This window comes from Haliaeetus albicilla, chromosome 29 (genome assembly GCF_947461875.1).
Source record: "Haliaeetus albicilla chromosome 29, bHalAlb1.1, whole genome shotgun sequence".
NCBI classification, from domain to species: domain Eukaryota; kingdom Metazoa; phylum Chordata; class Aves; order Accipitriformes; family Accipitridae; genus Haliaeetus; species Haliaeetus albicilla.
The window spans coordinates 7,038,865-7,062,280 of record NC_091511.1 but is presented as its reverse complement, the minus strand read 5'-3'; the positions used below and the strand labels follow the sequence as shown (position 1 = coordinate 7,062,280).

The 23,416-nt window shown below is 58.1% G+C and overlaps 1 protein-coding gene and 1 long non-coding RNA gene across 2 annotated transcripts; both read right to left on the bottom strand.

Moving 5' to 3' along the window:
* Positions 1 to 1,405: 1,405 nt before the first annotated feature.
* On the bottom strand, positions 1,406 to 14,657 carry LOC138682646 (adenylate cyclase type 10-like; the record flags this gene model as incomplete). The annotated part of the gene is made up of 18 exons (XM_069773909.1): positions 14,573 to 14,657; positions 14,167 to 14,255; positions 13,406 to 13,597; positions 13,170 to 13,291; positions 12,456 to 12,532; positions 11,949 to 12,138; positions 10,996 to 11,048; positions 9,405 to 9,558; positions 8,495 to 8,687; positions 7,881 to 7,967; positions 7,110 to 7,393; positions 6,349 to 6,485; positions 5,344 to 5,460; positions 4,039 to 4,293; positions 3,003 to 3,341; positions 2,707 to 2,749; positions 1,986 to 2,208; positions 1,406 to 1,603 (listed from the first exon to the last, which is right to left on the bottom strand). Coding segments are annotated over exons 1-18 (2,838 nt in total), but the record flags the coding sequence as incomplete, so codon positions are not given.
* A 3,062-nt stretch (positions 14,658 to 17,719) lies between these two features.
* On the bottom strand, positions 17,720 to 21,833 carry LOC138682659 (uncharacterized). The gene is made up of 4 exons (XR_011322681.1): positions 21,718 to 21,833; positions 21,028 to 21,158; positions 20,323 to 20,447; positions 17,720 to 18,095 (listed from the first exon to the last, which is right to left on the bottom strand). It is a non-coding gene; the product is annotated as an uncharacterized lncRNA (long non-coding RNA).
* Between the last annotated feature and the right edge of the window lie 1,583 nt (positions 21,834 to 23,416).

Below are 23,416 nucleotides of genomic sequence, written 5' to 3'. Positions count from 1 at the left end.
AGGAGCCTAGAAAGCAAGGGGGTCTGCTCTGAACCTCGTGACTCAACGGGAGGGCTCTCCTCATTGTCTTCCCCGAACTGATTCCCAAATAAGCAAGTGTATCTGTAGTGTATCTTTGGTGATGTATGGTTATCACATGTTAGACAGTTTGCCAACCCAGTTTCATGCCAATTTTTGTTGTGAGCATACGAATTCTTGCGGTGAGCATGCCAATTCTTGTTGTGGGCGAAGAGAAGTTGAGTTTTGCGAGTTAAAGGATCCCTGGTGTTGTTTCACCTTAATCCTGACCTGGGAATCGGCAAGGCTGAGTCATTGTCCTGAGAAGTTGGGACGTGACAGCCCCCAAACCCTGGGAACCCCTCCCCTTTAGCGGGGGAAAGACAGGGAGCAGCAGTAGCCGGCTGACCGTACGTAGGTGGTGAGGAGCAAGAACAACAGAGAGGGCTAGGGTTTTAGAGGCCTCTGGTTTTAATGTGACCTCAAATCAGAAGCGTCTTCCATCAGGAGCCTGCACCAGGGCCTGCGAGAGAGCTGTAGCCATCACTGATGGAGCCGCCACAGTAGCCATCAACAGAAATGACAAGACAGTGTCCCATTCCGTGCCTCAGAAAGAAAGAAAGACAGAAAGAAAGAAAGGCCCGACTACAAAGGTCATAATAACGGAGCTGTTTAAGGAGGTAACTTCATTGCCACCCTTCTGTTGTAAGTCTATCTGTGGCAGGAGTCTGCCGCCCGATAGGAGTCCGCTGCCCTGTCCGTGTTGGCCTTCATGCGCGCTGCCAGGCGGGAGAACGTCCGTCCGCTGGAAGTGCCCTCCAGGCTGAAGAGGTGCTCCAGTAAGGAAAGACAGCAGCTCTGCCGCAGCAGCCGGGCTAGCCTCTTCCTCCTGCCACACGAGAGAAACTGCTTGGCCCAGAGGCTCTAGCTGTGCAGTGCTAAATGGGACAGGGCCGGGGGAAAGCAGGGCGCAAGGAGGGAGGGAGCGTGGGGCTCTGCCGTCCCCTGGTCTACCCGCACGTGGCTCCTTACTGCCTCGGTCCTGCTAAGGCCTATGTGTCAGGTTCAGGGCGGCCTCAAGCCTAGGCAGGTTGGGCCGGGGTGCCTGGGACCAGGTGGGAAATGGCTCTTCCTCCCCTGGCTTCTCAGTTCTGCTTCTTACCGGGCCTCCTGCGGAAGGGAGGATACTCTTCTGGCAACATAAGAGGCACACGGCAACTTTTCCACCTGAGACTTGACAAAGGCTCCAATGGAGGTCCGGGGGAATTGTCTTCCGAGCAGGCTCAAAGCCTCCCTGAGCATTTTCTTTGCCAGCTTCATGTGCCCCATACGCCAGCAGACCTGCAGAGGAAAAGGGAAACATCCTGCTATGGACTAGTTGCCCAGGAGACTGCAGGAATCCCCAAGTGGCTGGAGATGCCAGGGATATCCCCTGCAACCGCGGAAGGCATCCAGCTCCGTCCCCCGGGAGATCCCTCCAGACCTGCCCGTCTCTTACCTCCCCTTTGAGGCTGAAGAAGGTGGCCTCTTCAAAGCAGGCTATCACATTTGCTTTCTTCTCTAGTGAGTTCCTCAGGACCTCCGCTTCGTTCAGCTTCATGAGGGCCTTTGCGCAAGCACACAGAGAGCAGGTGAGCGTGGGTGCAGAGCCCACGGCCAGCCTTGTCCTCCCTCATCATTGCCTCTGGCATCTGTCTTAAGAGGGCCTGTTTCTCCCCCTGGTGACGCCCGCCCAAACACAGTCACACTGTCTCAGAGCACAGACAGGCACCAGTGATCCTTCAGACTGCCTCCCTGCTAATGCCCCTCGTGCTAAGGGCACAGTGCCTCGTGTCTCTTGCCGCAGAAGAGGCACACCAGAGGAAAAAGTCAGGGTCTGACCCCAGCATTTCCCTTCCAAGGTGCCGCAAAGGCATGCCCTAGTGCAACGGCCAGGCAGGCAGGCAGGACTCTGTGCACAGTGGGTGCTGGCAAGCAGGGCAACTCACCATGTAGCTGTTGGAGACATGCAGGTAGGCAGCCGCAGACTCCAGAAGGTAGTAGAAGGCTCTGGCGGCATCGCCCATCGCCATGTAGTGGCGAGCCAAAGGCACAAGCACCGATTCCACGATGGCTTTGCATTCACATGAGCAGGTACCGCTGTGCTTCCTGTCGGTCTTGCTGGGCAGCTCAGCTGTCTGTTCACTCTTTGCCAGAAACCGTCCTGCCACACTAGTCAGAGGACGGTTCCCAGGAGAAGAAGAGAGCAAAGAATACACAGGCATCACCTGTACTGCTCTTTCTCCCCACAGAGACGGCATCAAAAGCCCTTTGTTCAAAGCAGAGCACGAGGCCATGGGCACGTACGACACGTACAGGTGCTTTGTAGGTAGGGAGAAAGAGACAAGCTGGGCTTTCTGTCACCTCTTCCCACAGGCAAACCACCCGAGTCCCCGGGGCAGGTTTTCCCCTGCAGATTTTGCAGTGCTACTCTGTAGGAACTGGAAAGCAGGGGCTGCTCCAGTGTAGTGTGAGGATCGCTCTGAGCCCACAGGCTTCCTCAAGCACTCCCTCATCTCCATGGCCATCTCCTCCCACCTCCCACCCCACAGAAAGCCTCTTCCCTAAGCTGCAGTCACAACCGGCAGCCAAATGGCGGCGCTTCCTTTGTCTCCTCTGGACACCCTGAGCTCACTGCCTTCCAAAATCATCAAAACCGTGTCTGCTCACCCAAAATCCTCCTCCAGGAAAGCCTGCTGCTGCTGCAGAGCACCTGCAGCATCAGGAAAGAAAACAGGGGGTTAGATACCTCCTCACATACCACAGGGGAAGAACTACTCTCCCTCTCCCAGCGGGCTGGGGATCGCAAGGATCCCTGCAAGGGTCGCGACACGCTGCGGAAAGTCTGCAGTGGCCATCCTCACCTCCTGGGCTCGTCCCTAGCAGATGTCCTCCCACCCCATCCCCAGCACAGCCCCCCTGGGGGCCTGGAGGGCCCAGGCTGTGAAGCATGGTGCACAGCATACCCTCAGGGGTGTGAGTCCTATCCCTCTTCAGCTGTTCTCCTGCGAGCACCAAGGCCTCCCAGCTGTGAGGGTCGCCCTGCTCAGCAGGGCCCTGACTGCTCCCTCCCTCCTGGGTGCTGGTGACAGTGAAGCGGTGGAAGGCAACAAAGTCCCCTTGGCTGCAGCTCTTGCATTTGTGCGCGTGCCGCTCCAGGAAGGCGGCGCACTTGCGGTGCAAGGCGACCCGCTGTCTCTCGGGCCACAGCTCGTAGGCAGCCTCCCGCAGCAGTGGGACACAGAAGACCAGCACGCCAGACTGCCGCTCCGTGGTCTTCTTGCTCGGAGAGGGTCTCTCCACACCTGCAGGGCAAAGGGCCTTTGCATCAGCCTGAGCTGGGGCCAGGGCTCAGGGCCATCCCAGCCGGGGCATGAAAGTCATGCCTTGGTGAGCATCCTTAGCCGCAAACCAGCGCTGCTGCACACCGAGCCTTGCAGGACGAGGCAAAAGGGCCCGCCTTGCCTTGCTGATGCTAGCACAGCCTTGGGGACACAGTGCTCAGCTGTGCTCCAGACAGGAGGTGGGGACGTTGCCGCCAGCCGAAGCAAGCCCCGGCCACTGCTTTCTCTCCGCTCCTGGCAAGGCAGTCCCCAGCCTCCTGAGCTTCCCCTGCTGCACCACAGGGGAATCAAAGCTGAATAAAAGCCTCTCAAAGGCCCTGGGGCACTTTGGAGGGCATCTTTGATCCGGATGCCGCAGGCAGCTGGGAGAGGATATCGGTGATTGCACATGCCCTCCCGTGCCTGCACTACAAGCAGCACTTGAAGGCAGAGGAGCAGAGGCACTTGGGACAGCTGGTGGGAGCTTCCCTCCAGCGCAAAGCTAGCGTTCTTTGAGATTGACTTGTAAGATCTTTGAACAAGCCATCCCGAACCGCCATGCCTGCCTGAGCTCCACCCAGCCATTACTGGGGCAGAGGGGGGAAGTGCACCATGCCCTGGCGAGCCCCACCAGGACACAGCTGGGAGCTCCCTTGGCCTCTTCACTGCTGCCACTTACCACTCTCTGCCTGCCGAGAGCTGCCTGGCCCCTTGGTAGGATCTCGGACATCTTCTGCCACCTCTGTGGTTTTCAGCCACTTAAGGATGTTGTCGCTCACCAGCATGTCCAACAAGCAATTCATCTTGTGCCTGATGCCATCAGGAAGGATGTGTGACAGCAGCTGGGTGGTAAACACTGGCCCGATGACAGCTGCAAACTTCAAAATCGTCTGCTTCAGTGGCTTTATCCCGTCCAGCTGGGCCAGCGCAATCTCTGTCAAAAAGAAGCAACACCTCTTTCTCTCTTGCCTGTTCCCCATGCTGAGGCTGGAGAGGCTGGAAAGTCTCAACACATGAAATGGGGTAGACTTTGGCCTCTTCCCCTCGGCACTGCACCTGCTGGGCAATTGCAACCCAGGGCAGGCGTCTTCAAAATGGCTCCGCACCTCTTGGAATCGCAGGCCACAAGGCCTGGGGAAGAGCGAGACGCTCAAACAAACACTCGCCCACCTGGGGTGAGGAGGGCAGGATCCAGCAGGTACATGCGTCCATGATGCGCCCTACCAGATCTGGAGTAGGGTTTTGCCCAACAGCGCACACAGAAAACAGAGAACCTTCCCCACCGCAGAGGTGGACTCAGAGCTCCCCACAATGGCTCTCTTGACTTGGCCAGACAATACTATGCCTTTTGTTTGGTTTTCTTTTGGTTTTTTCTTTGGGGGGGGGGGGGGGGGGGCGGGGATGGGACAGAACAACGTAATAGCAGGAATGCTTTAGCATGACGTTTCTTCAAGGTTCATACAAATGGCTATGGCTAGAGAGGAGGGACAGTCGTTGACAGCTCCCCCATCCAGCTCCCCTGGTATGGGGGGATTTCCGTGCCAATCCACAGAAAAAACCAATGGATTTGGTTTGGATTAAGTGCCTTGAGAGCGCCGTTAGCTGGGGAGCTTAAAAAGAGAATAGCGAGGGCAAAGTCGCGATCACAGCTGAGTCAGCGGCAAGTCAAAGACTTTTCCCAGCAAAGGATTTGTTTCTGTGAGAAAAGGGAGCCGTTCTAGTGTTGCACCAATAGCCTTTTCTCTCCTACCTGCTGCTGGAAAGCAGCCAGCAGGCTCACAGCTGGTTCACACCCAGGAGGGGAAAATGGCTGCCCGCAACCCCAGGCCTGTTTCTGGTTGCACTGGAGCCACCTTCCCAGCAGAGCCCCCAAGCTGAGAGGGTGACTCTGCAGCACACAAATGCCCAGCCTCCCTCTAGCCAATGCCCCGCGAAGGGGCCCCAGCACAGCCGTGAGCCGGCAGAGCGGCTCTCGGTCCCTCACCTTTCAAGGTGGCGGGCAGCACCGTGTTCTCCGGGTTCACGTCTGGTCTGATGATGCAGACCGTGCCATCATTCCCCGCGCTGGAGCTCGAGGTTGCTGTGAGGGGTGAAGCCTCAACTGCAGAAGCTGGGTGGAGCAGGAGAACACGAATAAGGCAATTTGCAAAGTAACTTGCGGCTTGCAAACGTTTCAAAATTCCCCTGAGATGGGACAAGTCCCACTTCACATGGTCCAGTGCAAGCGCACAGACCTGCACGTGCTGAACGTGGTCATTAAGCACAGCAAAACAGTTACCACTGCAAGCATTTCTTTGCGTAGCCCTCCCAGAACAGACAGGTGTTCTGCCTTCAGACCAGCTTTCCCAAACAGCCCCTCAGTCAAAGCTTCTGGAGTGCCTGGGGGGCAACTGAACGCCCCGCGACAGAAAGCAGCAGCATTGCTGCCTTCGACAGGGCTACCTCCACAGCCAGGGAAATTGCCAGTGATCATGCAAAATGCAGCATCAGCCCTGGCTGTTCCCAAGGCCACAGCACTCTGGCTGGCATGGCGCTCTCGGTGGCATTGCCACCGTTTTCTTCCGTTACCAGCACCCTTCTGGGGATTTATGGTTTTGAATTCAAAGTTTCCCAGGCCCGTCCCTCGCCTCAAGCTGGGGTTTGTTCTCAAGTGAGCTGGCGTTGGGCCAGGGTAAACTACGTGCCCATTAGAATGCCTAAGAAACACCAGAAACAGGTGTGCTCTGGAACCATTTCCCCTGTGTTTTAGCCCCCCAACCCCCGCCCCAAGAATTTAGGCCCCTCCAAGCCACCACAACTCGCTAGCCCCTGCTTTGGCTGTCCCAACAGCAAGGCACGCAGGAGCCCACGCCTCCGCCAGACCACGTTCTGCACTGCTGCAAGATCTGACTCTGCCCAGGTCAACGGGGGAATGATGGGGCAAGACTGTGCTGCGGAGAACGCGCCACAGCAACACAGCAACTCGCTAGTCAGCAGCAAAGGTGCTTACTGATCAGGCTCTCCCAGTTGTCCTCTGCTTTTTCACCCCGCCTCCGGGTGCGGAACAAGAGCGTGTTGTTGCAAAGAAGGCAGCCCAGCAGCTCCTTGCAGTAATACGGGATCCCCGAGCTTCTTTGGATCAGGAACCTGGACAGGAGCAGACGCGGCAGTGACCACCACAAGAGGAGTAAAGTGAAACACGGTTCAGGTGGGCGGCGAGTCACTTGGGCAATACAGGGTAGCCAGCATCTTTGTCACAGCTGCACCTCGCCTTTGAATGGGACAGTCCTCTGCTGGCTTGGGCTTTTGGGCCCCCCCGAACCTCCGGCCTTCGCTGAAGTCCATGGGAAAAGAATTGCGGCCAACGGCCAAAGCACAGAGCAGCGAGCCCTGCCTTTCCTCTCCTCAGGAGCCTAGATCCTCTCTGGCAGCAGGGCAGGCCTCTGTCCCAGGGAATCTCCCCCACAGCCTGGCCACCTAGACCAAGGCCTTTTCACAGCCCAGCCACACTTGGGCTCGGGACTCTTCCTCCCTTCCTCTCTGTGCAGCCGCGAAGGGCTGACACTTCCCACGCTCTGTGTCTCGGCAGTGGCCCACTCTCAGCTCACGCCTGCCAGGACAAGGCATAACAAGCAACCCACCTCCTAGAGTACTCGCTAGAGTCGGTGATGCTTCTAGTGGCCCTGCGCTCCCTTTCCGGGGGGGCTGATTCCCGTCCGTGGTCTGCATAGGTTCAAGCCCTCAGGAAGAGCTCCCCTGCCTCGAACTTACCTCGCTAGATCCCTGGAGATGCTGTCCACTTTAAGGTTCTGGCAGACCTCCTGCACCACAGCTGAAGGCTTCAGCTCATCCAGATGAAGATAGGTGATTTTCTGGGACATTGTGTTGTCTGCTGCAGCTTTGCAAAAGCCCTCTGTTCTTGCGTAGCCCGGCGCCAAGCTCATGACCATGAAGTAGGAGACATTTCGGAGCACGGGTGACATGATACTCCAGGAGGCAGGGTCGATGAAATGGGCATTGTCGATGACGAAAATGCCAAATTCTCCTCCAATGGTCTGAAAAAAAGCAGGATGTTCTGAGGGCAATCCAGTGGAATCCCAAGTGTCTTGCAGGGGAGGAGACTGAGCCTCTGTCTCTTGAGAGGATGCTCTGAAGTCTCTCCCCAGCCGCTTCCCTGCTCAGAAGCTTACTGACTCTTAATTTCTTTGAGATTTTAAGGTCACACCTAACACCACCTGACCTGCAGAAGGAGGCAGCTTGGGCAAGGGAATGCAGAAGCCATTGCTCCTTGTCCAGGCTACACTTGACGGGAGGAAAGTTATGGGGTGTGTTTGTGGGGCTGCAGGGAGGAGGGGGGAGGTGGGGGCTTTCTCAGGCCCTGAAGGGCGATGGCCCGGGCGTGTGGTCCTCCCATCGGCTCACACTGCTGTGGTGCAGAGCCCGCAGCCAGCAGGCTTGTTTTCCTTCTCTGACCCAGGAGGGAAGGAAGGAAGGCAGGAAGGAAGGAAGGAAGGAAGGAAGGAAGGGAGGAGAAAGGCTCACCTTCTCCAGCACTTTTGCCCAAGTCGAGTGCAACTCCTTTTTTCTTTCAATTCCACGCATGTCGCGAACCTTGTCCGAAACGGGAAACTGGCCAGAAAAGCAGAGTCAGGCAGAAGCATCGCTCCGGGGCTAGGCACATGAACCCGCCAAGCAAGACCGCAGAGCAAACTGCCTCTGCTGGCCTCAGCACCTTACCTCTCCCCAGCACAGGTGCAAGGAGCCACAGTGGGGGCTGCACCTGGAGCCCAAAGCAGAGGCCCTCTGCTGAGGATCACTGGCAGAGCTGGGGCTTGGGCGTGGGCTGAAGAGCTGGTTCTCTGCCTGTAGGAGGCTTGGGCTGGCTGGAGCAGACCACGCGCCCAGCACCAGCCTCTCTCCAATGCCGCTTCCAAGGTGCTGAACAAGACACCAGGCACCGCCAGATGCAGCGCAGGACATGAACTCGCCCCAGAAAGGGAGCCCCCCAGGGCCCAGGAATGGGAAACCTGTGCTACCACCCCCACGATTCCCACCCCCGAGCTAAGGCACTCCCAGCAGCGCGCCCGCACAACATCAGACCCAGAAAAGCTCATGAGAAGGCCTTCTCCAGGGCCAGAGAGGCCTCTTGCTCTCACCTCGACAAGGAAAATGTCATTGAGGAGACAAAAGCTGCTCTCTTCAATTGTCCCTTGGAGCTTTGTCTGCAGCGTGCACTGCCTGGCACCGCACGGTTCACTGTCCTGGAGGCCCAGGGCCCTGGCCATCAGCATACGGATGGCAGAGAAGGACTGCCTCACGTTGACCTCTAGCAGTTCCATGGCAACTACCCTGCCGTGCAAAAGCAAAGGGGACTGAGATCCCCAACAGCCCAAGCCTTCTAGCACAAAAGGGGTGCAGATGCCCTTGGGGGGGGCTCTTCACCCACTCGTCTCAAAGTGCTTCCCAGAGGAGGCCAAGCTTTTCACTCCTCATACAAGAAAGGGCACAGAGGGGCAGTTGCTGCCAAGCCACTGGGAGAGCCGGCTCCAGACTCTTGTGTCTCCACAGCGCCGGTCCAGGTCTCGCTACGTCCCCCCTGCAGAGGGACTCACGGGGCTAAGGGGCAAGGATGGAGCAAGTGGTGGGTTTGCCTTTGGGCTCCAGACCTTAGCAGCCTGACTCCCAGACCACAGGAAGGCTTTTCTGCCCCAGTGCTCCTTCTGGGAAGGAGCAGAGGGCAAGCAGGGCTTCCGAGACAGGCCACCCTGCTGTCTGTTGCGTCTGGAGTCAGATGAAAAGCATCGGGCTTGGGCTCTTTCCTTCTATCTGTGCCTGGCCCAGAGGTGAAGGAGGAAAGGCCATGGCTCAAGAAGCCACCTCCAACTCCCCAGAGATGTAGAGGCGGGAGCAGAGCATGCAAGTGCTCCTAGGGAGCGTCTCCAGGAGGCCTTCTCGGGAGGCTGCAGTCCAAGGGCCAGGCGCACTGGCAGAGGGGACGGAATGTTCTACGGCTGCCAGGTGATGGGCAGGGGCAGCATCCCAAAGCTAGAGGTCAAAAACCTGTACCTGTGGCCAGCAGCCTGGCCTAAATAGGCCAGTTCAGTAAGTAAGTGGCTCTTTCCGGAGCCCATCGTGCCCTCAAATGCCAGGATGTGCCTTTGTCCTAAGTCCTCATAGGCTTTCAAGCAGCTGCCAAAGAGGTCAATCTCCTTCTCCCGACCTGTGAAGACAAACGAGAAAACCAGCTGCTGGGTGTGCTGACAAGCAGAGAGATGCCACTTTGGCTGGCACCCTCCACCGCAGTTGCCTGTCCCGCCACCACTTCCACCAGCCTGCCTACAGCCAGGCCTCCTTCCTGCCCACTCATCCCAGCTTTTTTACCTCTGCCTTCCTCAGAGCGGCAGCGGGCCCGCCTGCCCCACAGTGCAGCTTCCATGCCTTCTTCCCCGTCCCGCCACCCTCTGCCCTCCCACAGACACAGAGGTTCAGCCGGCCCCATGCAACTCCCCGCAGTGATCCAGCACAAGACTGGAAGAGATGATGCGAGTCGCTGCAGCATCTCCTCGCTGTAGCATGAGCCACAGGGCACTTCCTGGGAGCTGAGGCAGCATCTTCAGTGTCTTTTGGCTGGGCTAGAGTGAATTTTCTTCAGTGATAGCTCCTATGGTGCTATGGTTTGGATTTGTGACCAGACATGGGTGTTGATAACACAACGATGTTTTGGTTACTGCTGAAGAGTGCTTGCACAGCGTCAAGGCCTTTACCATTTCTGACGCCGCCCCGCCAGCGAGCAGGCTGGGGGCACACAAGAAGCTGGGAGGGGGCACAGCCACAACAGCTGACCCCAACTGCCCAAAGGCCTATTCCCTACCATACGATGCGGTGCTTGGCAGGAAGAGCTGGGGGAAAGAGGGATGAAGGGGGGACGTTTGGAGTTACGGCGTTTGTCTTCCCAAGTCACCGTTACGCATGATGCAGCCCCGCTTTCCTGGAAACGGCTAGACACCTGCCTGCCCATGGGAAGCAGGGAACGAATGCCTGATTTGGCCTTGCATGCTTGCGCAGCTTTTGCTCTACCTATTAAGCTGTGCGTATCTCAGCCCAGCACTGTTCTCACTTTTACCCTTCCGATTCTCTTCCCCATCCCGCTGGGGGGAGCGAGTGGCTCTGTGGGGCTGAGCTGCCTCCCGGGGTTAACCTGAAACAGGGCCCAAAACCTCCAGCAAGACACCGAGGGATTAAAGGCACCCCCTGGGTCCTGACGTTGCCCTGTCTACGCCCAGATGCTGCCAAGAAAGGATCTGTGAGGAGTACAAGGGGGAGAACCCACCACCGGAACTCTCCGTCAGACTGGCAGAAGGCAATCGCTTTCCTGATCCCAAAGACCGGGATCAGTTTAGCCCCCAGGCGTCAGCAGCTCCGTAGCTCAAAGGTACCTTCGTACCAGGTCTGGAGCACGGCAAGGCAGCACCAGGCGCCTCACCCTGCTTTCCACCCCACAGAGATCAACCAAGTAGGGGCCGAGAGAGGCCGCACTTCCTCAGGGCCTCTGCAGCAACATCATCCCTGGCAAAAGCTTCTCCCGTCCCAGCGTGGCACTAAAAGTTACCAAGGGGAAGAAAGTGGGCTTCAGAAGAGCAAGGCATTCTCCACCTACCCAGTAAGGGGGCGTACTCTGACCTCTTCTTGGCAAGACCCATGCCAAATATGCTAGAAGCAGGGGAAAAGAAAACACAAGTCAATTAGCTGGTGAGAAGCCAGGGGACACAGAGAAGCAGCCTGGCATGGAGGGGCAGGATGTGCTCCTCGTGCACCTGCTTGTCTTTCGAGCAGCATGTTTTCCCCTGTATGCACCCCCACCCAAAGTTCAAGCTGCACGCTAGGACAGCTTCAAGCATAAAGAAGCCCAACGGCCACGGCAGGACAGGAGAACGTATCAAGAGTCCACCACCAGAGGCCATTGGAGACATGTGAAAGGAGCCAGGGTGTCCTGTTGGCTAGCACACGCTGGCCAAGAGAAACAAGTGTCTCGGAAAGGAGGACTTGTGTCACTGAACGGGTTGGGATGCCAAGCACCTAGCACCTTTGGCCTAACTCCTCCTGCAGTTTCCAAGAGATGGCAATGTTAACATTCAAACCGTCATCCAAAGAGAAGGTCAAATCCTGGCCCAGAGGAAAAGCTGAGGTTTCAGCAGGAAGACATGAGAGGAAGTGTGTTCCCACGGTCCACATTTCCCCATGGGAACCAGGCTGGCCCAAAGCTTCCTGCTCAGAAGCGGCTTGTCCCAAAAACCTCCTTGGGTCAGCATTACCAGGGCATGTGGTGGAGCAAGCACAGCTGAAAGCCATTTGGACAGAGCCTGCAAGGCCAGGTTGTGTCTGCCAAGACAGACAAACCTTCCCCATCCCTGTGGCTTCACTCCCGCTCTCTTAGCAGCAGGAGACAGCAGGGGAGAGAGGCAAAAGCCTCCCGCACCAGGGCTTCTGACCGTCTCAGCCACAGGCAAGGGAGACCAGCTTGGTCTCTCTCTGCCGAATTCCTCTTTGCTGGCCAAGGCTGCACCCTTGATGCCACAATCCCCTCGTCCAGCCCTCTCGGAGGTCACTCACCTCTTCTTGGTGATCCCCACATATTGATAGACAGTGCCAGGATGACTGAGGCCTTTCATCTTTCTCTCCGGCAGCTCCTTGAAGTAGTAAGGGGGCAGCCGAGAGGAGGCATAGGTCACTGCATCACAGGACACCAGCCCAGGGTAGCGCACCATCATCCGGGCTGCCAAATTCACCTTCTGGCCAATGACTGCCAGAGAGAGAGAGAGAGAGTGAGCGTGCGAGAGCGTGCGTTGACGTACCCCTGCGACCGGCCCCGTGGCGCCCTTCCAGGCCAACGGCTGCCTCGCCTCCAGCACAGGCCAACCCCACAGCGGGATCAGCAGAACCCAGGGGAACAAACGGCCACAGAGCCCATTCTCCTGCCACGGGCCAGGACCCGCACTGCCCGGGCCGCTCCTGACCGGCTGCTGGGAAAGCCCTCTCCCAGCCCGCCTTCCTCTTCCAGAGTGCTATGCTTAAGCAGGCCCACACCAGCCTCCCGCGCCTCAGACACACGCCTCCTACCTGTGTATTCATGCCTCAGAGGGTGGCCGGTGACTCCGCAGAACGCCGTCCCACTGGTAACTGCAACAGACACTGCCCTGGCACACAGGGAAACAGTGCAGCTTCAGCAGCGCCCCAGGCGCAGTCCTGCCCGCCCAGATTCATCCCTTCCCGCATCTCCCCTCGGCGCTAGCCTGGGCCACCTGCCATCCTGTCCTGACAGCGCGGGTCCTGGGGACGTGGAGAGCTCAGGGGCGCAACATACCCACGTTGCAAGGGACAAAGGACAGGGGTAGAGCGCATGTGGGATGTTTTGGACACTTCCCCTGAGGCCACATTCCCTGAGCTGTGACCTGCAGAAGGCCACAGCCCTCTCATGAGCAAAGAGGGAGGGAAGAAGGCACCCACGATGTCACGGCCTGCGATGGCAGCAACCTGAGATCAGGTGGCTGGACCCCATCCCTGTTCATGGGCCAGTCGCCCAGAAGGGCCTGCCTCTGGCACCAAGGAGCCTCTTGCCCTTGCAAGGGCTCGCTCCAGCACGGTGGCTAGCAGGGTGTGCTTGGCGGGACTCCGCCTGGCTGCCGAGGGCTAAGTCCGGGGCTTGCCTGCCACCTCTCAGGGCACTGCCTCCTTCCTGCCAGGGACAAGGCAGAGCAAGCTAGAAGACACGTCTCTTTCTGGGAAGCCCCCCTGTGCCATCCCAGGCAGCATGCACCCCCACCACACACTCACTCTATTTCCATGAGCATCGTGGAGCAGGAATTGAAGATCTGAATAGCACTCTGCAAGGCGTGAATGCTCTCGTAGCGCAGCTTTTCTCCACCGAGGCCAAACACCAGGAGGAACATGCAGCCCTGCCAAGGACGGATGCAGCACATCTTGCTACAATGCCTAAGAGGGAGCCTCTCCCTCTTGCTCACCGCCCACCCCCTCAGGGCGGGGGGAAGCGATTGCTCCCACACACTCACTTTATCAAACAGGACGATTTTGTTGATTTCGCCTTTGTGAGGACAGAGGATTTCTAGCATCATCCTGCTGGCATCGTGGATGATGGTGCGGATGTCCACTGTGCTGATTCCTGCAGTCAACTGCAGTTGGACGAAGACGCTGGTGACCGGCCGTAGCTCAGAGAAGAGGTCCAGCGGCACTCTGTCATCAAGCTGGAAGACAAGAGCACGATGGCTTCACCAGCCTGCTCTCCCGGGGGCTTACTCCCCATACCAGATACCGAGGGAGAGCAGGCATACTGGCAATAGCAGGTACTCCCCGAGGAAGGGCTAATTCCTCCTCTCAGCGCAAATGGCGGGCAGGCTGCCCAGCCTGTGGCAGGCAGATACCGAATCGTTAACGCAAATGACAAAGGAGAGAAAGGTGCTCCGGTACCACCCCATCCTGGGACGGGTATGGACATGAGGGGCGACCCGCAGGGATGCTCTGGGGACTTCAGTGCAGCCTCCCCTTTATCCCACCGCCACGACCGCAGCACCTCCAGAACCATACCCACAGAAAAGACAGACAGACAGAAGTCTGCCTCCCACCACCCGTATCTCTCTGAGGTCAACACACGCAATGGTGCGGCACCAGTGCCCCCGGCTCAGTTTCCCCGCGTTGTCTTCTCAGGGTGCGTTTTCTTCTCTTTGTCTGTTCTCGTGAGAACTCCATCTCTGCAATGCACCACTTCCTCTGCCCTCCAAAAATGCAGCCCCCAGCAGTGGTGGCCTGGACGTACCTTCCCGAGAGCAGCTCCCGATATGTACTTGCTAAGCACGTCGTACACATTAGCGCCACCGGGCAGGAGAAGAGCAGGTCTCATGGCACCTGAGGAGAGAAAAAGCAGGTGGTCGCTGGGAGGACAGGACTACGAGGTGTTGGAAAGCAGGGGCTGGCGCGGGAAACGGGGGAGAAAGAGTCTTCTGCATTTGCTCATGTTGCCACCTCCAGATGCTCACGGCAGTGCTGTCCCCTGGAGGGAGAAGGCAGCAGCAGCCACTGCCCCAGCTGATGCACGCGAGGGCCAAAAGCACGAGTGCTAACCGAAAGGAGGAAGAGGGCGGAGGTGGTTCCTCTCTGGCCCCTGAAGCAGCCAGGCCCCACCTTTCCAGGCAAGCCGTGAACAAGGCGAAGTTGGCACTCACCTTCCCCTTCCAAGCGGTGGCTCCCTGGGTGTTGTACAAGCTTGCGTAAAGCGTCTTGGCATTCTGACCAAGACATCGGATCCATGCCCGTAACCTGGAGACACACGGCGTGAAGGCACTGCCACTGGCCTCCCCAGGAGTCCCAGGGGACAAAGCCTGCCCTCCACCGTCACTGCCCAGGAAAGGGGAGAACAAGCCCACCTGGCTGGATGGGACAGCAGTGCTTCCTCAGAAGCACCGGAGCTGGGCAGGCATCACCCAAGCATCCCCCAGCTGTCAACAACAGCGCCGTGACCCACAGAGGACATTGCTGGTGGGGACAAAACCCTCCCAGTGCCCCCCGACCCCTCAAACCAAGCAAGCCCAGCCCACTGCTACCCCTGAGAGGGAAGGACAAGAGCTTCAGCTGCCCACCCACTTCCACAGCTCCAACTCTCTCCACATCCAGCTCCTCAGCCTTCTGACACCTCCCTCCTTCATGTCCAGGTCTGGGTCCTCAAAATGGCTCTACAGGCCATGCCACCCACCTACCTTCACAGCTCTTTTGCCTGCAAGGCGCCTGGTCCTGAGCCGGTGCTGCTCACAGAGCTCCCAGGAGGTGGCTGAGAGGATTACTTCACCTGCATTCGCAAGCGCTTCGGCCTCACAAACTTCATCCAGGGCCTCGCCACAGATCAAGAAGTACTGCCACCTCCTGTCTCCGACTACCAGGAGGTCCATGGGCCCTGCAGAGATCCCTGGTGAGAGAGAGAGGGAGAAGCAGCGCTGACACAGGGAAGATTTTGAGCTCTACAGCTCCCAGCATCTCAGCTGTTCAGAACCTAAGCTGAAGCCCAGTGGGGAGACTGGCGTTATGGAAGGGGAGGGCATCCTCCATCCTACTCAGGGGCATACTGACACAGGTGCCTGAAACGGGTGTCTAGAAATAGACAGTGTGTTGAGAGTGCCGGGTGTCTTAGCCAGCTGCCTGCCCAGGAGCCCAGCAGCCTGCCCAGAAGCCCGGCAAACCAGGCGGGCTTGATCACTGCCTGCCCTACTAGCGTGCAGGCAGGTTGTAGCTGTCTGCTTGACAACACACACGACAGCCTGCCCAAGCCCTTCCCCGAGCCATGTGCAAAGCAGCTCCCCTTTGCTCTTTGTGAGAGGCAGGGGAGAATCCAGCAGGGCAAAGGATGCAAAGCTGCCCCCACCGGAAAAAATGGAAAGATAACTACCTCCCACAGACATTTGTGCTAAATCAGACATTCGAGGACCCTCATACTTGATCTGACGCCCGCTTTGCCTTTAAGCTTCCTCTGCATCTGCAAATGCACGCAAACCCAGCAGGCCTGGTCTCCCATCCCCGCCCAGACTACAGCTGGCCCCTTAAATGCTCGCAGATGCTTTCCTTTGGCACTAGCCCCAGGACGGATCCCCCCATTCCCTGCCACCGAGAAGCACCCCGTGCCACAGCGCCCGTACCCATCTTCAGCTGGATCTTCTGACCCACGTGCGTGTCACGATTCCTATGCTTCCTCTGGATCTGCCGGCTACATTGCAGCACCAGGCTGATGGTCTTAGCCAGCTCCTGGGGTGGTGCTCTCCACAGCACCAGCACAGCATCCCCTGGGGAAAGTGAGGGAAAGGGAAAGGCTCTGCTGAGACCTGACTCTCCCCGACCCGCGCTCAGTGGCAGGGACAGCAGAAACCGGCCGACGTGCTGAGGAAGATGGGCCTGTGGGAGGGCATCGTCCTGGAGGGCCAAACCCTGGGCACCGGCACACCTCTCCTCTCCCGGGCCAGCCACAGCGGCCGACAGCCGGCAGCGCTGGCACCCCCTGCCCCGAGCGCTCCTCTGCAGCTGCAGCACACCAGGGCCTCCTCCTCCCCTCGCAGCCTGGCAGCCCGAGCTCCGCCATCACCAGGGCCTCCCTGCCCCTCACCACCACCCCGACACACACCTTTGGCTGTGCTTGCTAGGGGGTCTCCTCCTCTCAGTGCTTCCTTGCCCCCCCACCCCCAGCCAGGGTCCTACCAGCAGGGGCAGAATGAGGGAGGCCGCAGCCCTTGCCAAAGCCAAACCGGAGGCAGGCAGGCCCAGGGAGAAAGAGAAGCCTGGAGAAAGGGCACTGCACGGGGGGTGCGTGAGTGGCCAGGAAGCTGGCTCAAGGCGCTGCACAGAGCCTCTTGAGAAGGAGAGCGCAGCGAATGGCCGCCACAACAGTTAAATGCCGCAGGTCAGCACACGTGGGCATCGTCGTCCTAAGTACATACCAGCAAACTTAAAGATGTCTCCTCCAAAAGTCAGCACCTCTGCGGACAGAGAGAAGGAAAGGAAGAGTCATGTGGACACCTTCTTCCAGAAGCCACAGAGCAAGCCCCTCCACCCCGAGAGGAGCACCCAGGTGAGGGTGCACCGTGGGGCACAGCCCAGGAAAGCGCCACTCTGGCCTGCCTCCCGGGCTCACAGGGGCCACAGCCCTGGTACGTGCACAGCAGGCACGGAGGCAGGCCTGCGAGCTGCCACCAGATCTCAGAAAGGTGGAGGCTGGAAGGGACCTCTGGGGTCCATCTGGTCCAACCCTGCTGCTCAAGCAGGGCTGCCCAGAGCCAGCTGCCCAGGACGGTGGCTAGATCCTTTTTTAATAGCTCTAGGGAGGGAGACTCCACAAGCTGCCTGGGCAACCTGTGCCAGCGCTCAGGCACCCTCACAGTCAAAAAGCCTTTCTTGACGTACAGAGGGAACGTCCTGTGTTTCAGTACGTGCCTGGGGCGTGGCCTCTGCTCCTGACGCTGGGCAGCACTGGAAAGAGCCTGGCTCTGTCCTCGTTGCACCCTCCCTTCAGGTTTTAGACACATTACTAAGATCACCCCCCAAGCCTTCTCTTCTCTAGGCTAAACAGTCCCAGCTCTCTCAGCCCTTCCTCATAGGAGAGATGCTCCAGACCCTTCATCACCTTTGAGGACTCTCTTGCTTTGCTCTACAGGGGCTGCCAAAGAGGTGGCCACAATGTGCTCACGGTCAGCTTAGAAGGGTCAAGAAGTCCCCTGTGAAAAGGGGCCCGTGGGGGCATCACAGACACACACAGACACACATATATCAGCGCCAGCATCCTCAGGTCACTCGTGCGCTGGCACTTGCTGGATGCCCCCAGCCTGCTCTGGGCACTAATGCATCACTGAGCCGGGTGTTCATGCCCGAAGCACAGAGGAAGCTGCTGAGAAAGCGGGTGCCTCCTCAGCCACAGGGGGGAGCAGAAAGGACCTGCGCCCGTCTTGACTCACCAGGAGACCCTGGCTGCTCTTGCTGTTCCTGCAGGCCACAGAAAGCCCCAGCCCTTGCAAGGAGGCAGGACCAGGCTGCCCAGCATGTCTACCTCCACCCTCCATGAGCAGCCTCACGGCCCGATGCCAGACAGTCCCGCAGCACGGCCCTTACCCTCCAAAATGTCACACAGGTAGGAATTGAGGGTTTGCGCCAGCTCATCAGTGCCTCTCTCTGGGCCGGCCCTCTGGATGAATTTCTCTGTCAAAGCAGTGAAACCTGTAACAGGGACACCCAGAAGTCAGGACATGCCCACGTGGGACAAAGGACCCGGCAGCCAGTTCCATGCTGCCCGGCCCGAGAACCTGTAGGTCGCACCTTCCCACGCGCTGGCTCAGTGCTGGCGGTGGCAGTGGTTGACCGCCCAACAGAACCCGTCCCCCTCTCTTCGGGCATCCCAGCAGAAGACCTCAGCAGTGACAAGATGGCCACTCTGTCTGAGGAGCCGGCGCAGGGCTCCAAAGGGCCTAGCGTGTCCCAAAAAGGCTCGTGTCCGTGGTTGCTCCTCCCTGCTCACCCCACCTGAAATATCCGCAAAGAGCAGCACTCCTTGGACAGCCTGAACGGGGCTGATAATCTTGAGGTAGTCCTCAGCAAGGAGACTGGGGAGAAAAGCTGCTGCTTTCTCCAGCTGTGAGTGGTAACGGTTCCTCTCCCAGGCAGAAGCCATCATCAGCGCCCTGTGGCACACGGGGTACCTCAGGAGAAGATGGCCGTGCCCAGCTGGGAGGACGAGGACCTCGCCACACAGTGCGAGTTGCACAGTGAGCCCGGGGCCTCTGTGCGGGACTGGCCCTCTGCCCTCATGGTGGTGGTCACAATCACCTGGCAGTGACCTCCTCCCTAGGTCATCACTTACCCATCATCTGGCCTCAAGCAGCACAATCAGCTGACAGCGACATCCTCTGTATGTCATCGCCTGCTGAGCAGCTGCCGCCGCGACCCAGTCTCCCTCCTTGACGCTGAGCCAATGACTCGGAGGCAGCCAGCGCCACCCCACTTCTTGGAGGACAGTGCCCAAGGGAGGCTTGTGCAGCGACCCGACGCGGAATTTGCAGCTACCTAACTAAGGCCTTGCACCCTAAGAATGGGTCTTTGGAGGCTCCAAATGAGGCTTCATACCCTGAACGAGGAGCTTGGCCCCTAAAATGAGGCTTTGGGCCCTCCAAATGGGCATTTGAACCCTCCAGATTGCAGACTGGATCCTAAAAAGGAGACTGTGGAAGCTAAAAACTGAGGGTTGGGGCCTGAAGAGGAGCCTTTGCACACTGTAAATAAGGCTTTGGCCTCTACAACGGAGGCTCTGGCCCTTCCAAATCAGACTTTGGGCCTTCAGAATGATGCTCTGGGCCCTCAAAAAGAGTCTTTGCACCTGAAGAGTGGGGCTTGGAACTGACGAATGAGGCTTGGACCCTAGAAATGAGGCTTTGGACCATAAAAAGGAGGTTTCCGACCCTAGAATTGAAGTTTTGGACTCCAAACCTGAGGCTTTGGGCCCTAAAAGAGGGGTTTGGAGCATAAAAATGAGGGCTTGGAAACTCAGGATGCAGCTTGGAGCCTCAAAGCAACTGGCTGGATCCTAAAAATGATGCTGCTCTATAAAAACGAGATACTTGTTCCTGTGCACGTAGCACCCCTGGTCCTGGTCCTGGCCCTGCTCCCTCCCTTGCCCATCTCTCGCCTGTTTCTCCTGAGGCCGCTCAGCCTCTGCCCTCTCCGGCAGAGGAACTGGGCCACAGGCGACATCACAAGCATCTGCACAAGCCAGGTTCCTGGGCCTGCCCTATCGGCAGTGACATAAACACCACCACAGGATCCTAAAAATGAAACTGTGGCTTCTTAAAAAAAGGCCATGGGTAATGAAAGACAGGTTTGGACCCTCCAAATGAGGCTTTCAGCCCTCAAAAGCAGGCTTTGTCGCTGCAAAGAATGGGGGAGATGCTACAAATACGCTTTGGACCCTGACAACAAGCTGAACCTATTGGTTCCTCTATGGCCCCCCGAAATGAAGCTTTGATGCCAAATACAGGGCTTTGGGCACTACACTTGAGGCTTAGAGCTGTGAAGGGCGGGTTTGGGCTCTCTGAAGGAGGGTCAAGGCCTTAAGAATGGGGCTTTGGGCCCTAGAAATGGTGCTTTAGAAATGAAAATGAGGCTCCGAACCCTGAAATTAGGTTTGGGGCCCTCACATGATGCTTTGGTACCAAAACCTAAGGCTTTGCACCCTAAAAGTGGGTCTCTGGAGGCTCAAAATGAGGCTTTGGGCCCTCAAAATTGCAGACCGAATCCTAAAAATGAGCCTATGGTCCATGAGAAGGAGGATTCCGTCCCTAAGAAAGAGGCGTTGGAAGCTAAAAATGAGGCTTTGGGCCTGAAAGGAAGCCTTTGGACCCTCAAAACGAGGCTTGGCACCTTCATAATCAGACTTGAAGAAATCGTTACTCACAGGATTTAGTCCTCATCACGACCATCACTCTTCTGGGCAGCAGAGGGGAAAGCTCCGGATGACAAAGGATATCAGGATGCGCTCCAGAAAGAAAAGACCAGTGCAAGAAGATCCCCGCCACCTAACTGCAAAGGAATAATTCTAGCTCAATGAAATGGGTACCCAAACTGAAACACACAGAACAGCATCCATCACTGAAACTCTTTCAGTGTCAGTTTTAACTGCCGCGGACCTGCCGGCAGACAAACTTACTGTCGCTGTCACAGGGCCCCAAGAGGAGTAATAATTAGCAAACAGAAACTCTACCCATAGCCCATATCTATCTAGCCTTTAAAGGTAAAACAGCTCAGCCTACAGCTCTGAAGGTATAGACCAGTCCATACTTACATCCTGTGTCTACCTGCTCCATGATCTCTCTAGAAACTGAAATCAGAATCACCTTTGAAAGAGGATGGAACCTGGGGGGAAGGGGGTTGAAAGGAAGACATTGGTGGAAAAAAGGAAAAGGGTAGGCATGCAACTCAAAATGGAAGGAGCCAAGTTATCCCACAGACCAGCTCAGGCCGACTCGCTTTTGCTGGCAAAAAGCCGTGCAGCTTGGAGGAAAAAAAGCAGACTTTGGTGCTGGGATGCACACAAATGTCCGAGTTCAGATCTGAAACAGCAGAAAAACCTCGTCAGGGCTCCTCTCCACTGTCCTCCTACCTGGGTGCATGCTGCAACTTCCTTGTTTCCCTGAAGCCCTCCCAGACTAACAGGGACGTGGCATCTGTCCAGTCCACGTGCCACGACGAAGGAACGGTTTTGATCATGAAGCGGGTAGCAGATAACCGCATCTGCAGAAGCAAAGGGGCAGCCACGCCTCAGCTTCAGAGATGCCCAAAGCTGCCCCGGGAGCCCTCGGTGCCCCAGCATTTGCTTGGCCCTGAGGCCCCGCAGGGCCTTGCCAGCACTGGGGAGCCCCAGGCACAGAAGGGAAGGACGGTGGTCAGCCCCTGTGGGGAGAGTGACAGGGCTCTGTCCTTCCTTCTGGCCGCAGGAGGATGCCCTGGGCCACGCCAGGACAGGGCGTCTCTCCTCCTCAGCCCCAGGGGAAGGTGAGGCCTGACGAAGGCCCTGGGTGCTGGGCTCAACATGGGCGGTGTGACCGGGGCCAGAGCCCTGTCTCCTGCCGGGTGCAGGCCTGGCCGAGGCCAGCGGCTCCCGTCATGCAGCTCCTCCTGCCCGGGGCTGTGGCTGGAGCACAGACCGACCCGCATTTTGGGAAAGACTTGCCAGTCCACAGTGAATCCAGAGCAGATGCCCTCCTGTCCCCTCACGTTCCCTCCCTGAGCAGGCCCAGACCCCACGAGCAGACCGGGGAGGTTCTGAGGGAGGGCAGACCTGTGCACACACCTTGCGCTGCTGAGAGAACAGCTCCAGGTGAAATGGCCCCTCCTGAAGGCCGTCTCTCCGCAGGCCCAGCGTCCCAGCTGCGCTGAGGCGCAGCTGCGCTGAGGCGGGGGCAGCTGGTGCAGGGCAGCTCTGTGAGGAGAGGCCCGGGCTGCCCCTGCCCGCCCGGCAACAGCTGTGCCATTGGCCACGGCTGAGCCAATCAGCGGAGCCGGTGGTGGCCTGTCAGTCACTGCCGGCCTGGGGTGGGGCCGGAGGGGGCAGAGGCCCAGTGGCCTGAGGAGAAATGGGGGAGAGACGGGGTGGGGCAGCCGGGGCCAGGGGCCAGGGCCAGTTACAGTTGCGGTTACAGTTGCAGGGGCAGGTGGTCTGGCAGTGTGGATGGGCCTGGGGGAGACCTCATCAGCCCTGGGCCCTGCCATGGCCCAGCTCACCAGCCCTGGGCCCGAGTGCTCAGCCCCAGGGACAACCCCAGCACCAGGGTCAGAGCAGCTCCTGCTGCTGCCCCAAGGGTCGCTAGCCCTGAGCCAGAGTGCAGGTAGCTGAGCTGGGATGAGGTGGAAGGCACTGGAAAACGATTCGTGGAGAGGAGGCGATGGAAGAAGGTGCAGTGTATGTGGCACCTGGGATTAACTGGCACCCTCTGTTTCATATCTGGGTCAGTACTGTACTTGCAGATGCGTTGTCCCACAAGCGGGGGTCGGTACCCGGTGCGCAATAAGCCAATCTTACACGCAGAGCCGAGAAATGTGTTTCTTTCATGTCTGCGCAGAGATGGGTGCTGGGGGGTAACTCCACGAAGCTGGCACGCCACACCAAAGAAGAACAATGTATTTCTTCTGTTACAGGATTAGGAAGAAACCACCTCAATGGCGCTGCTTCTGTGGATCCTTAAGGTGGTGACCCCCAAGCCTGGGAGCTCCCAAACCCGGGACTTCCAAACCCCAGCGACCCCCAACCAAGGAACCCCCAAATCCAGGACGCCCAAACATGGGAGCCCCAAAATCTGGGACCCCCCCCAACCCTGCAACTCCCCCAACCCAGCATCCCCAAACACCGGGGACCCCCAAACCCCAGGCCCTCCCCTAGGATTGAGACCCCCAAACCTGGGACCCCCAGACCCCTGGAGCCCCCAAATGCCAGAGCCCCCAAACCCTGGGGATCCCTCAACCCTGGAAGCCCCCAAATCTGGGACCCTCAAACCCTGGGGACCCCAAACCTGGGACCCCCTGTGAGGGACTGAAAAAGTTAATGCCTCAGACATTGTGGTGGGGCAAGTTCTGCTTAAGGACATAACAAGGAACTCTGCCCAGCAAGGAACCACAGGTGAAAAGCAGCCCATCAGCACCCCATCAGCAACAGGAGAGGGAGGGGAGGGCAGGGCATGCCAGAGGGTGCACAGCTCCCTGTTCTGATATGCTGCTCTTGATGTGCTGAGCAGGGCAGCTCACCACGCATGGCAAAAGATCACATCTGCAGGCAAGGGGAAGTTACTCCCCAAACAACCCCCAAGCCCCCAGACCTATTTCCCAAAGGCTACCTAATTAGCGTAAGGAGTTTGAGTGCCCACCCAAAGGAGGGGCAAGGATGATAAAAGCACACACAAACTGAAGCCCCAGGTGTGCAAGCCCACTGCAACGGGACCCCTCGGCTGACTGAACCAATGCTGGACCCAGGACTGGTGAAATCATCTTCTCTCTCC